The sequence below is a fragment of the Camelina sativa genome, chromosome 9 (genome assembly GCF_030686135.1).
Source record: "Camelina sativa cultivar CO46 ecotype springtype chromosome 9, ASM3068613v1".
Taxonomy (NCBI): Eukaryota; Viridiplantae; Streptophyta; class Magnoliopsida; order Brassicales; family Brassicaceae; genus Camelina; species Camelina sativa.
In genome coordinates, this window is record NC_141888.1 from 41989293 (window position 1) to 42003459 (window position 14167).

Here is a 14167-nt window from a genome sequence, read left to right on the forward strand (position 1 = left end):
AACATGGAACAAAAAGTGAACAGATATTAAAATATCATTCTTATTTTAAAGTAAATATTAAATAGTTTCTCTTAATATTATATGTATGTTAGTATCTAATAATATTCAAATCTTTATATAACCATATGCATTTTATGTTAAATTAATCTTTAAATTTTCTTTGAAAATTTTATAAATGGTGAATAAATTTAATTTATGTTTACATTGAAAATAAAATAATATATTTTAAATTACTCATATAAATACTATTTTTAATTAATATTAATATTTAAATATTTAACATGATATATATATATATTAATTCAAATTTTCTAGTTTATAATTAAATGTAAAACTAATTAATTTTTAATACATTTTTAAGATATTGTTAGTTACCATTCATCTTATTTTATTTATTATTATTTTTTTGAATAAAATGTAAAATTTATTCGAAAAAATAACATTTTACATCAGCGGTGGTTGAAAATATGAGTTTGAAAAAATCATTCTAAACATTCATCTGATCTTATCTTATCCTAACTTTTTATTTTTCATTTTCAATTTTTTTTTGGTTCCATTCCTCATCATTTATTTTTTCTTTTTGTTAAAGTCCTCATCGTTTAATTTTTTCACTTTCTTTTTGGCCCTTACTTTAATCACAATCGAAAGCTAAGTTTTTTGGTTTTAAGATATTCTAAGATAGCTAATAAATGAAATATTAATATTAGTAGTTTTCATACACTTGTTAATATCTGTGTTCTTTGTTTTAAAATAAGAAATGGCTTTTGATGGGAAGGAGCTCAATGATGCAAAGCAAAATGAAGTGAAGGGAAGAGGAAAATAAAATCAACAAATATCTAGTTTGGATACAGACGTCTGCTACTTGGCTGCATTGCTGTTTCTAGGCTACCAACCTTAGTATCAGAAAAGAGACTCAACCTTAGTATCAGATTGCTTTTGAAGTCAAAAATCAAAAATCTTCATAATAAAAACAAAATCCTTGACAAGCCTTCTGATCTATGAAACACGATATCCGGTGAAAATAGCCATCAACTCATGCACAAGCTCCTTGTCATCATGGTTACGCACATACTTGTTTAAGAACTCTTCATTGGTACATACCAAAACAGACGACATTGGAGGGAGTTCACTTTCGAGCAAACCTTTTGACATGAGAGCTTTAATTACATTACACCTTGGGACAGTCCTCTTCTCCATGCTGTATCCAAGCATCGCAGGGGTTGTAATCACAGACTTTAGAGGCCAATTCATCTTCTTAACCACAAACTCAGTCTTCTTTGTCACAGTCTCTGCAGATAAAATAAGACATTGAGGAAAGCGCTTGGCTAGTATAACAAACTCATCTCTGCTGAATCCTAGGCCTTTAAATGTTTCAATGGACTTCAATATCTTCTTCTCTGAAGCACCAACGCATTGCGGAAACTTCTTCATCAGTGAAAGGACCTCGTCTTCGAGTAGTCCACACTTCTTCAGGGTTTCACAGATCTGAACTATCTTCTTCTCTGAGTTATTCAAAAAGGTGGGACACTTCTTGAACATCTCCCAAACATCTCCCACAGAAAAGCCTAACCTTTTACAGACATTGACTTTTTCATCTATTGTTTTGTCGCTGTATCTGTAAACAACCTTAAGAGCATGGACAAACTTTGAGGAGGTTGGATCAAAACCCATCTCAACAACCTTCTTGAGTGATTCTTCAAAATTTTCTTTTCCACAGACAGGTTGGGCATCAGAGATGAGCAAAGAGAATAAAAACCTCTGAGGCACGCCCAATTCTCTCAGAACCAAAACATTTCTGATTTTATTCCCTTGTCTATTATTACCCACTGGCAAAGACTGACATAACTTTTCATAATTGGAACTCTTATCTGCCTCTATAATCTCTTTGATGAAACCATAGTATCTGCTTATAGCTTTGGCAGCTTTCTTTCCCAAGATTTCAGGAACTGTAGAAACAATCTCAGTGAACTCAGAGGTTGAAGCTCCTCTTGACTGCAAAAACTGAAGCTTGGGAGCAAGTGTTTTCTCAGCATCTAATACAAGCAATTGTGGATAGTCCGTAACGATACTAGAGATCTGAGAACCAGTGAAACCATGACTTTTAAAAAGACTCAGAACTGAATCAGGATTGCCCTTATCCTCGAAACTGACTCTCATTGAGATCGATTCAGCTATTTTTCTAGTCAAACCCAATGAATCAACGAGGTAAGAGACTGTAAAGTTCTTACCTTTACGACCATCTCTATTACCAGCAGTAGCGACAGAGGAGAAGGAATTGAAAAAAGAAGATGCCTTTTGCACTGCAAAACTCAAATGACACCATTTCTGCAACTCGCATAAATTTTTGCCATGGAGTATCAGAGAATACATGACCAAAGACGAATGCAAGAAGAACAGAACCCAGCAAATCCCTAAAGTTTAGAAGCGATTTCTACCCAACGATCAGTTTCAATTCGAGAAGACGAGCCGCGCGGATAGTGAAGTGAAGTGAAGGAAGAACGATTCACACTCATCGTCTCATCGATCAGTTGCAGATAAAAAAAACAAAAAGCAGAGATCTTTAGGGTTTAGGCAAAACCCCTCTTTTAATTTTGATTTTGAAAATGTTGTCGAATACAACCGAAACATAATACGGTTCGGTTCAGTTATAGACAAATTCGATTTTTGTTGCCTAAGTTGAACCAAAATACTTTAGAAACTCGAATAATATTGGTTAAATTGGATAAATTTGGTTAGTTCGGTTTAAGGTTTTGCATTCTTAATTGATTTTTTTTATCACTATAAGCTGCATTGAATCATTACAATCCATATCTGCAGTTAAAAGAAAAATGATCAAGATTTTGAAAGGCTTACATGACCAGCTGTGATTTAAGTACCCCCACCAATCCCAAAACATTAAAGAATTTAGTGAAACCAAAGATCAAACACTAATTAAGGAGCCAAAAAGGCTTACATGACCAATCCAACAACTCAGGACCTGCATTGCATCATTCCAATCCTAGTTGGCTTGCTTTTTAAGGTCTAAAATCAAGGTTTTAGATACTCAAAAACAAAAGCAAAATCCTTGACAAGCCTTCTGATCTATGAAACACGACCTCTAGAGAAAATGGCCATCAACTCAGGCACCAGCTCCTTGTCATCATGGTTCCTCACATACCTGTTTAAGAAGGCCTCATCGGTGCATGCCAAGACAGACGACATTGGAGGGAGTTGGCTTCTTAGCAATCCTTTTGACATGAGAGCTTTGATTACGTTACACCTCGGGACAATCCTCTTCTTCATGCTGTATCCAAGTACTGTAGGGAACAAAGCCATCTCTCTTAGTGGCCAATTCATCTTCTCCACCAGAAATACAGTCTTCTTCTTCACCGTCTCTGCTGAATATCCAATGCACTTAGGATGGATCTTGGCTATCTTTGCAAACTCATCTCTGCTGAATCCTAGGCCTATAAATGTTTCAATAGAGTTCAATATCTTCTGCTCTGAAGCACCAATGCATTGCGGACACTTCTTGAACACTGAGGGGATCTCTTCTTCGAGTAGTCCACACTTTTTGAGGGTTTCAAACGTCTGAACTATCTTCTTCTCTGAGTATCCAAGAAAGCTTGGCCACTTCTTGAACATTTCCCATACATCACTCACTCCCACACCTAACTTTTCATACGCAGTGACTTTTTCTTCTATTGTTACCTCCCTCAAACCGAAAACAACACGCAGAGCTACGAGAAACTTTGAGGTACTTGGATCAAAACCCATCTCCACGACCTTCTTGAAAGATTCTTGAAATCTTTCTTTTCCACAGACATATTTCGCATTCGATGTAAGCAATGAGAATAACAACCTCTGAGACACACCTAATTCTCTCAAAACCAACAGATTTCTGATTTTATTCTCCTGCTTACTACCCTCCGGCAAAGAATGACATATCTTGGAGCTCTTATCAGCTTCTATAATGACTTTGACGAAATCATAGTATCTACTAATAGTTTGGTCCCCTTTCTTTCCCAAGATTTTAGGAACTGTAGAAACAATCTCAGTGAGCTCAGAGCTCGAAGCTCCTCTGGACTGCAAAAATTGAAGCTTTGGAGCAAGTGTTTTCTCAGCATATGCCATAAACAATCGTGGATAGTCCGTAATGATGCTGGAGATCTGAGAATCAGTGAACCCATAAACCCTAAGAAGGTTCAGAACAGAGTCAGGATTTGACTTGTCCTCGAAGCTGACTTTTTTCGAAATCGATTCTGCGAGCTTTGTAGTTAACCCCAATGAATCAACGAGGTAAGAGACTGTAAAGTTCTTACCTTTACGACCAACTCTAGGACCCAAATCTCCAGCACTAGCGGATGAGAAAAAAGCAAATGGCTTTTGCACTGTAACTCTCAATTGACGCAACTCGACCAACCTTCTTCCATGGAGTATCAGAGAATACATGGCAAATGCTAACACACAGCGAATAAGGAAGAAACTTATGCAAATTGATTTATAAAAAAAACGAAATTTAGGGTTTATGAGCTCTTGTTGCTTAAAACTTCAAAAGATTTATTAAGTTGGTATAGAAAGAATGCTGAGATGTTCTCTTTGGTATTGTATACTTAAGCTTACTATCGAAAGATATGAAGTACACACAAAAAGTGTCAACCTTTTTCGACTATAGTTTTTCTAGATTATGACCCAAAAGAGGATAATTTGAACCTAATGCTTCATCTGTGCACATGAAGAAAGAGCCAACGATCAAGATACAAGCATGAATTGACTGTAACCCCAAACATGTATTCAAAAGCTCTTTTGCTATATCATAATATCAACCAAAGGAAAATTTACAGTTTGAAGTTATTTTTCAGAGTTGGATTGCATATAGAAAGAATCGGTTCGGATCCAGAGACATTTGTCTCTCTCTCAGAAAACACAAAGTTCATCAGGCGTCAAGCTAGCATCCAGTGGAACCTTGACTGTTAAAAAAGGAAAGAGGTGTAACCTGTTACAAGGCAGTCTTTAGAATGTAACCAGCTGTTATGAGTCTATTGCCAACTGATAAACTCACCTGAGGTGTTCACATACGAGCTGCCTTTTGTGGCTTCCATTTTCTGATGATTCATATAGTGACTGAAACGACTGAACAGAGCATCAGAAACAAATTTTACTTTGTGTTGCAGGAGGACTGAGAAATAGACTCCGAGTGTATGCACTAGCCTTAAACACACGAGAGTGTCTTCTTATGACACTCTCAGGCAGATTGCATACAGAGGGAACTCTGCTTCCCATAGTAAGGCATCAAAGGATTCACTGATAAATCTAAAACTAACAGAAAGAACAACAATCCCTAAAGTTGCTCATTGTTCTCCTTGTAGGTGATCAGTGAGTGAAACTCGATTTCTGGTGAAGATAGCGATTAACTCAGGTACGAGCTGCTTGTCATTATGTTTCATCACATACTTGTTTAAGAAAGCTTGATCAGTAGTCATCAACACTGAATACATTGCAGGTAGTTCAGTTCTGATAAATCCTTTGGAAATAAGAGCTTTGATTACATTACACCTTGGTACAATCCTCTTCTCCATGCTTAATCCAAGTACATGTGAGTATGAAACCACAACCTTACGTGGCCATTTCATATTCTTCACCAGAAACTCAGTCTTGTTCTTCACCGACTCTGCAGAACATCCAATGCACTGAGGAAAAAGCTTGACGATCAACGTAAACTCACCTCTGGTGAATCCTAGGTCTAGAAATGTATCAAAGGAGTTCCCTATCTTCTTCTCCGAGAATCCAAGAAACATTGGAAACTTCTTGAATATTACCCATACATCTCCCACAGAAAGGCCAAACCTTTTATAGTCATTTACTTTTTCTTGTATCCTTTGGTCACTGAATCCTCTAATAATGCCCAGAGCATCGATGAGCTTTGAGGTGGTCGGTTTAAAACCCATGTAAACAACTCTCTTGAGGGACTCTTCAAATCTTTCTTTTCCACAGACAAGTCCTTTATCAGAGATGAGCACTGAGAATAACAACTTGTGAGGCATGCCCAAATCTCTCAAAACCGATAAATTTCTGATCTTATTCAACCGATAAATTGCTTACTACCCTTGAGCAAAGAATGAGATGACTTTTCCAACTTGGGAGTCGTTTCCGCTTGTACAGTGTCTTTGACGAAATCATAGTATACACTGATAGCTTTTGCTTCTTTCACTGCCAAGAGTTTAGGAACAGTAGAAACAATCTGAGTGAGCTCAGAGCTTGAAGCTCCTCCTCCTCTGGACTGCAAAAACTTCAGCTTGGGACCAAGTGACTTCTAAGCATCTAGTACAAGCAATGTTGGATAACCCGTAACGGTGCTGGAGATCTGAGAATCTTTGAACCCATAGCTTCTCAAAAGACTCAGAACAGAATCCGGATTCCCCTTGTTCGCGAAACTGACTTTCCTAGAAATCGATTCAGCGAGCTTTTTAGCTAAACCAAGTGAATCAACAAGGTAACAGACTGTAAAGTTCTTTCCTTTTCGATCATCTCGTGAACTCACGTCGCTAGCAATAGCAGAGGAAGAGAAGTAATTTGAAAAAGAAGATCCTTTTCGAAAACGATTCACTGAAACCCTCAAATTATACCATTTCTGCAACTGAACCAACCCTTTTCCATGGAGAATCAGAAAATACATTACAAAGACAATGCAATAATTACTCACACACAGTCTCCTAATGTTGATCTTTCTGAATTTCCATTCAGAGAAACCGAATAAAAATCTCCACCCCAACCTTGTTTTAGCCTTGAAGCTTTTAGCTTTTCCAAGTTATGGAGATGAACTGCGTGTCGGCAAAACAGAAACGCATGTTCAATCAAACCAAACCGGATGATATTGAGTATTGTTGACCATCCGGTTTAGTCGACTCTCGCGATTTGTTGCTTACTTCGTCGACCCTTTGTTGGAGAAAATGTCCAAAAGTTTCTTTTTACGTCATTTATGCTTCACGCAAACAAATTATATACAATCGTTCAAAGCTATCTTTTTCTTTTTCTTTTCTAGACGTAATTGAGTTAAGGTTTCTAAACTAGATTCAATAGACCCGATCTGGTTGTTGTTACAGTGTTCCCTCTCCTACATGTAGTAGCTGAGTGACTGGTTCCTTTTAGATCCACCTTCCCCGTGTAGTTCATTCCATTGTTGAAGCGCTGTCATGTTCGCAGACACTGATGAGACGCTCACACTCACCTGATTCAACACCATTGATAAGAGCTACATTTCTCTGAAAGCCAGAGACAGATATGAAAGAAAGAAAGAAAGAAAAAAGCACAAGTAAAAAGTCATACGAGGGCAAGTGCGTTTTTGAAATCCTCCATGTTCAAAGCTCGGATATCAGGACTTCCACTTCGAGCTGGAGGAACTCTGCCTTCGGCCAGAGCAGCATCTCGCTCCTACCGCCAAATCCCATCATTAACCATATTTTACTACTATATAGAGAAATTTTTTGGGCAACATAAATTTAGTTTCCTTGGTTGTTCAACACAAAGACGACTTACAGTTTTTTCCATCTCCAATATCTCCATGATTGGACGGCGGGCAGCAGTAACACATAGATTCTGCACGCACCAAAAGAGCATGTAACATGGAAATTCATGAGCATTACTTTGCATTTCTTATCATTTTGACAGACCATAACAAAGCTGAAGGAGTTACCTTAAGATCGCTTCCAGAATATCCATCAGTCATACTAGCAACTTCATCAATATCCAAATCAGGGGACAAGACTTCTTTTGCGAGAATAACCTTTAATATCTTTGCTCTATCCAGAGCATCTGGTAGTCCCACCATCAACCTGCACAAAAAGTCAATACCATAAACTTTTCACGACATGTCAATTTGATAGAAAGCTTAGTCCCACAAGGAAGCTATTTATATATTACCTACGAGGCAACCTTCTAATGACAGCCTCATCAAGGTCAAAAGGTCTGTTTGTGGCTGCAAGAACCAGAACACGTTCCGTTTCCTTTGTCGTCAGACCGTCCCAATATATCATCAACTCCCCCGGTTTTTGGCTTCGGCCTATCATGCTGTCCAGCTACAAGATAGTAAAATATTGGAACTCTGTCAGTGTCAGTAACCTGATTACAAGAAAAATCCGTCCAGGCATTGACCATGAGAAATTACCTCGTCGAAAAAGATAATGCTAGGGGAAATTCTACTAGCCATCGCGAAGACATCTTTGACATCACCCACACCCTTACCAAACCACTGCAATATTGAGAAGAACACAAGTTTGAACAAGAGATTCTGTGTATAAATTGGTACAATTTGGTAGAGTCCAACTTTTAAAGGATATTCTGTTACCCTTGACATTGAGATGTTAATGAAGTTAGCACCAGCTGCCGTTGCCGCTGCCTTTGCAAGCATGGTCTTTCCAGTTCCAGGAGGTCCAAATAAGAGAACTCCTCTACAAGGCTGCACATAGAGAAGTACAGAAGCAGACTGATTAGGACTCCACCAATGCATAACTTTAACAACTAAATTATAGAAAATTTCTTGTTTTAGGAAAGCCAAATTATCAGCTAGGACATAGTAAAAAGCCTATGTCCATGTATACTGGCACACACAAATCAAAATGTCCACAAAACTTATGAACATGTATACTGGCACACACAAATCAAAAGGTGATCCCTTCATAGATCTGTGATTAATTCAAGGCAGGACATAGTAAAACATTATGGGATTTTACTCAAACCTAATGCGGATAAGATAACCACCTTTGTTAATTGCCCCTTGCGGAAAAGTTCAGGCCGTTGTAAAGGAAGCATAACCAATTCCTTTAAAGTGTCTATGACATTCTCAAGTGCCCCAATGTCATCAAATGTAACACCAATTTCCCCGGGAGAAATAACATCACTAAAAAGCCTCTTTACAAACTCATTTTCTGTCATAATGTCCTGAAAGCAACAGAAGAAAGTAACAGTTGTTACATACTAGGAGGAATTGCCACAGTGAAAATATGTAAACACCAATTCAATTTCCAAGAAGATTTGCTAACCTCGACAGACTTCTGCGGGTTCTTAGATTCATTTAGAACAGTCCGTAAGAGTTCTATTCCAAATTTTAAGCTGCAAGGATCCAAAATTCATACTCAATACTGAAACAGAATACTGAAACAGATATAAGTAATGTACAGGGACAAGCTGCCAATTACCTATCAAGAGACAAAGTAACTCTAACATCTGGATCAGCATCAGGATTACGCTTTATATGGTCACTAAGAGCCCATCCAATGATCTTTTCTGCACCTGATGCAGATATCCAAAGTCAACTTTTTCGAAAAGCATTCCATTGTCAACTCTGGTCATCATGCCGAACAAAGGGAGAGCCATACTGTCTCTTTGAAGTGTAAGATCCTTTGTGCACATCGTCTCAATGCCTTCACACTCTATACCAAATCGTCCCAACACCTAAATCGAGATGCAATTATAAAGTCTTATTAAAGCTTCTGTAATGCCCCTGTTTTAAAACAGGAAATGGAATTGTGCCATGTGAAAAGCAGATAAACTTGTATTGTACACCAGAGAAAAAGTAACATATTCTAGAAAGTATACTATCAACGATTTATTTTTGAGTGACTTGAGATTCAAACAATCAAGTTTTGAAAATAGAGGAATGATAGAGTTATAGACTTTAATGATACGCTATCTCCGCGGTTTTGCCTCCACAATCACGTCTAACAGCCAAAATGCCACAGATATAATTTAGCTTAAATTTTTTGAAGCTAAGTATGCAAATAAGGAATGTAACTAAGAAAATCAAAGATTTCTCACTGAGATTGAAAATTTAAAATCCTTGATTTTCAATCTGACCCATCATATGTAAAACTTATTCCGTGTCTAAAAATGCTGCCATTATCTTTTTTTTTTCTAATTACACACTAAATCCAAGAATACAGCAAAAAGTATACCGATACCATATATTCAGATTTCAGATGAAAGACATACCATGCGCAATTGACTGGAATTTGCCTTTATTTTCAAAGCCTCAGCATCACGATCCAACTGACGCTTCCAGGTTGTAAGAAGATCCTCATCCTGGTAATAATTAGCTCCATCAAGTTTAAGATTTTTTGAATGCTTACGTCTACAAGAATAGAGTAACAGACCTGTGGCATGCAAATAGTAACTTTATTTTCAAAGAGATTCGTTAGAAGTTTCGTTGCCGTTGGGACTTCCTTTTCTTGCTCATGTTGTTGTCCAATATCCTGAGAATATTAAGTAAAAGTAAGATTAGTCCCACTCTAGAAGAAACGGGATACCCTCCGTATCAAATATGTTAAAGGCTTGATTCAGAGGAAACATGCAGAACTGAAAACCGGCTAGAAAACAGAACTGATAACAGTCTAAACTCGCAGTTACAACAGGAGCACATTACGTTTTCCCACTGCACTAGACACCAGAATAAATTACGCAGTATAGTCAAAAGGTTATATATTAGAAGTCTACTTCAACCACTAAAACACTGAAACACGGAAATGCAGAATGCTCTAAACAAAAAAATGTAGCAATGTTATTTTTTTACGAAATGAGCTCAAGGCATGCAACTGAAGAAAAAGCATCTCATAGTAACTACCTTCTCCTTGCGATTATCAGAGTGCGTCTGTGAATCGATCACAATTACGTTATCTGGGATATCTTCAAGTTTGCTTTTGAATGCAGAGCAAAAATCGGAATTTCCAACAACAAATTTCTCAGCATCTTTCAAAAATAGAATGACCGGACAAGTTCCGCTCTCATCATGGACAACCTGGAAACAGACGAAGATATAAGCATATGGAAAGTATTAGACGAAGAAAAAAATCATTACTTTGCAACTGAAAAGTACCTCAAACAATTTGTCAACAAGTAATTCATCTAGATCCTCGGAACCCGAGCTCTCGAACTGAAGATTAGTAGCTATTAGAAAGACAGACGAAACAGTGTGTGAGACAAGAGCTGCTGAGGACCAGTAACCAGTGCACTACTGAACATGACGTAGACGTACCACTGCAGAAGTACCCATGTCCCATTTCACACAGGTCACCAAGAGTAACTCCATCAGGTACTGGATTCTCAAATCTAACACCCACTTTAGCTTTAGGATTCTCATCAAATACTAAAATTACTTTCCCTCTAATCCCAGAAGGTGGTCCCCTAAATAATATCAAGTAAAGTGAATATAAATTTGTAAAAAGATCTACAAATTTAGATAAAACTATAAGATAGGATATAGATTTTGCGAAAGATATATACTTCTTGGATGTAAATAGAAGTAATTCATCATAAATTATTTGCATTTTCTAATAAATGAAGATACTTTCTTCGTAAGAGCCAAAAAATATAATATTCATACTATATAGAAGCAGCTGCCTCAATCAGAACTATCAGAAGAAGCAAACCATGAGGTAGGTAGCCCCCGACAGGACTCATTGCTGAAGAATCTTACCCTGTCACCTGCAAGTGTTTTTTCACAATGAAGTATCAGAAACCCAGAAATCTAAGAAGATTGAAGAACATTATTTTGTTGCAAACAACATAAAGGGGCATGCCTTTCTTCAAAGTACAATTCACTGGATTTCCAAATGAACAAGGTAAAGTCTTAGGCTTTGAGTCTGGACCAGAAGAAGCAGGAGGAGAAGGGCTAGATGAATCTCCATCACCTGTTGACAAAGCCAATTTCTTCCCTCCATCAATGAGCTCTAAACTCTGCCTGGGAAGCTTACATGACTTTTTAGAAGCAGGTCCATCCATCAGTGACTTAAATTCCTCAGCAGTCATAGCCTGCAGGAGATTGCAGAGCAGATGCACCAGGAATTACTCGTAGTTAGGAAAACAGACAAATAAGTGTAGATGCAAAAACTTTCCTCTAATAAACTAACAAGCATATCATCATACATATCTCTAATCAACAACAATATCTTACCCCCAAAATTGGATGGCTGTCAAATATTAGCAATTTCGCCTTGAAGTGATTGGCAAGTGCTTTAACCAATATCTCTTGGTATATTTCAGACCCTGAAACAATTCCAACCAAAAAGAGAAAATGATATTGCCGCCTAAAAGCAGTACAGGAACCACATAAGCAAGATACACCACAAACCTGCAGGACCAGAAAGCAATATCCTTGGGTTCAAATTGGTGAAGTCGGAGGCATATCCTTTATTCTTCTTTTTGAGATGTACATGTGAAACAGCTAGTAAAGAATTCTTTGTACTCTCACTGTGATAATAAAACAGAAAGACCTTAGTACAGTACCCATGCAAAGCCCAAAATACCAAAGACAAGAAAAAAATATGATTTGTGTGAAAGACTCCGAAGGGAAGGACAGGGCCCTCATATTTCCTAACTTTAATACTTCAGGAAGGGAATTCAAAGTTATGACAATTCAAAGTTCATAGAAAGAAATGCACATATCTTAAATCTGTAAAAATACCTCAAATAATAAGGAAATTCATCCAGTGAAAATTCCAATCTTTCGCAGTCTACAATACCAGCTTGAATATGTTTCTTGAATTTTGCAGCTAGTTGTGAACCCCTTGTCACCTCGTTTCTCTCCTCTAATATCTGATACTAGCTTTGTTAATATAATGCTAATTATTGTTGATGACGCCAGGGTCCAAGGGAGTAATTACCTCAATTTTGGAATCTTGGTTATGGCTGTCTGCAGCTTTATTACTTTGATTGTTATCAGCCATGCCGTCAAATTCAAGCTTTGCGCCTTCTTGGACCCCAGAAGTAGCAGGATTCTCTGGCGCTTGCCAGCTCATAATGGATGCACGGCTTGATAATCGTAACTCCCGACTCAAGCTTGCAAGGGATGCGAAAATCGAAAGGTTTGATGGATCTCTTGCCTCTCTCTCTAACAGTAGAAATTTTCCTGCAGGAACCTCTTCCATACCAGCTGAGTCTGCAACATTAGGCATCTGCTGATATATCTGGATACAACTTAATGGGAAAACTTCAAAAGGTTACTTGTTGCACATTTCATACAGAAGAAAAAAAAAGGTGGGAGGATACGAAAGCATAGCTCCCGCAATCACCAAAAACCAATTCGTCACCAGAGCGTAGCACATGGCTGAAACCCTTGTGGGGAAGTGCTCCATTAATCAGCACAGGTCCCCCGGTTCCTGTGATATCTAGAACCGCTACAACATTTCCATTGCGCTGAACCATGTGTACAAACAATAAATGAGAATACAGAACCAGCTTGTTTTGTACTCTCAAAATAAAAGTATATATAAAACCTGAATTCTTGTGATCTTGCACAACAAAGAACCGAGATTCTGGCTGTGTATTACTGCGTTGGAGGCTAGACAAGAACCCAGAGTGAAGCACGATCTAGCAATGTAAACGTCTCGATTCTGAAAAATTCACAAGTAAGCTCATCAATGTTTCAGGCAGTATAAAAAAAAGCATCAAACCTATTGAATCCATAGAGAGAGAGAGAGAGGTTAAAAATCAAACTTGTGCAGACTGTGATAGCAATCGACACCACGGGGTCTTAAAGACACGATCTTGATAAGTCCATCCGTCAAAAGAAGCATACGGCGGTGGTGCTGAGTCTACTAGTTCAATTTCAAACAAAATCCAAAAACAATCAAACAAAATCAAAAGATGAATTGAAATTTTCAATTTCAAAGATTGAGTGAAGACGGACGGACCGTGGCGTGGTGGTTTCGCCGCCTGAATCGTGGCGTCTCCGGCGGTTGATGTTGAGGTTTCTTCATCTTCCAACTGAAACGAAGAATAATATATGCCCAAAATTCGCCCAAATTCTCAAAACCCAGAACAGAAGAAGTTGTTAAGGTCTCCGGAATCAGAAAACCTTTTGGCGTTTGGATGAAAGAAGAGATTCATCGTCGGAAGAAGCTGTATCGCTGTTACCCCGCGGCGGTGACAACAACGCCGCCATTACTGTTTCTTTCTTGATCTCTCTTCTTTCGATTCTAGCAGAAGCGGCGCGATTCTTTAAGAATCAATGTGAGAGAGAGAGAGATGAATTTTGAAACAAGGAACCCAAAGAATTATGAATTGTGATTTTATTGGACTTTGTGAGAGTGATGCAGAACCGAGCGTGTGAGTTCTCACGTGTGAAAATGCCACTTGTTGGATGTGACGACGAATCAGTGGCCGAAACGATGTGATTTGAGAATCAATGCGAGTGAGA

General features: G+C 38.0%; 3 protein-coding genes and 1 pseudogene across 11 annotated transcripts; all 4 read right to left on the bottom strand.

The window, feature by feature from the left end:
* Positions 1-798: 798 nt before the first annotated feature.
* Positions 799-2615, bottom strand: LOC104716040 (uncharacterized). The gene has a single exon (XM_087463964.1). It carries the CDS (start codon positions 2368-2370, stop codon positions 997-999), a length of 1374 nt encoding a protein of 457 aa, XP_087320090.1. The 5' UTR covers positions 2371-2615; the 3' UTR covers positions 799-996.
* Positions 2616-2797: 182 nt separating this feature from the next.
* LOC109126292 (uncharacterized) lies at positions 2798-6766 on the bottom strand. Its single transcript, XM_087466942.1, has 2 exons — positions 5042-6766; positions 2798-4949 (listed from the first exon to the last, which is right to left on the bottom strand). Exon 2 carries the CDS (start codon positions 4429-4431, stop codon positions 3082-3084), a length of 1350 nt encoding a protein of 449 aa, XP_087323068.1. The 5' UTR covers positions 4432-4949; positions 5042-6766; the 3' UTR covers positions 2798-3081.
* On the bottom strand, positions 5331-6655 carry LOC147939375 (uncharacterized; annotated as a pseudogene).
* Positions 6767-6930: 164 nt separating the features above from the next.
* LOC104714546 (outer mitochondrial transmembrane helix translocase) lies at positions 6931-14163 on the bottom strand. 9 transcript variants are annotated; one of them, XM_087466938.1, is made up of 27 exons: positions 13826-14163; positions 13662-13734; positions 13465-13562; positions 13245-13361; positions 13018-13164; positions 12633-12935; positions 12434-12564; positions 12101-12219; positions 11924-12015; positions 11550-11781; positions 11400-11454; positions 11006-11154; positions 10847-10917; positions 10595-10768; positions 10128-10226; positions 9967-10056; positions 9354-9429; positions 9174-9267; positions 9018-9087; positions 8737-8916; positions 8324-8434; positions 8144-8227; positions 7900-8054; positions 7673-7811; positions 7516-7575; positions 7306-7410; positions 6931-7207 (listed from the first exon to the last, which is right to left on the bottom strand). In XM_087466938.1, the coding sequence occupies exons 1-27, from the start codon at positions 13910-13912 to the stop codon at positions 7094-7096; spliced, it is 3225 nt and encodes a 1074-aa protein (XP_087323064.1). In that variant the 5' UTR covers positions 13913-14163; the 3' UTR covers positions 6931-7093. The 9 variants fall into 9 exon arrangements, 5 of the variants coding, with proteins under 5 accessions (XP_087323064.1, XP_087323065.1, XP_010430250.2 ...); XM_087466939.1 differs by having other exon boundaries at positions 12633-12923; positions 13465-13565; positions 13826-14028; XM_010431948.3 differs by having other exon boundaries at positions 13465-13565; positions 13826-14028.
* Between the last annotated feature and the right edge of the window lie 4 nt (positions 14164-14167).

Bases quoted from the DNA above. Each gene is read 5' to 3' on its own strand.
- LOC104716040 (XM_087463964.1), bottom strand. From the start codon at position 2,370: ATGTATTCTCTGATACTCCATGGCAAAAATTTATGCGAGTTGCAGAAA.
- LOC109126292 (XM_087466942.1), bottom strand. From the start codon at position 4,431: ATGTATTCTCTGATACTCCATGGAAGAAGGTTGGTCGAGTTGCGTCAA.
- LOC104714546 (XM_010431948.3), bottom strand. From the start codon at position 13,912: ATGGCGGCGTTGTTGTCACCGCCGCGGGGTAACAGCGATACAGCTTCT. The intron at 9,430-9,966 runs GTATGTCTTTCA...ATCTCGATTTAG, and splicing joins ATTCCAGTCAATTGCGCATG to GTGTTGGGACGATTTGGTAT. The intron at 9,268-9,353 runs GTATGGCTCTCC...TATCTGCATCAG, and splicing joins TCTTACACTTCAAAGAGACA to GTGCAGAAAAGATCATTGGA.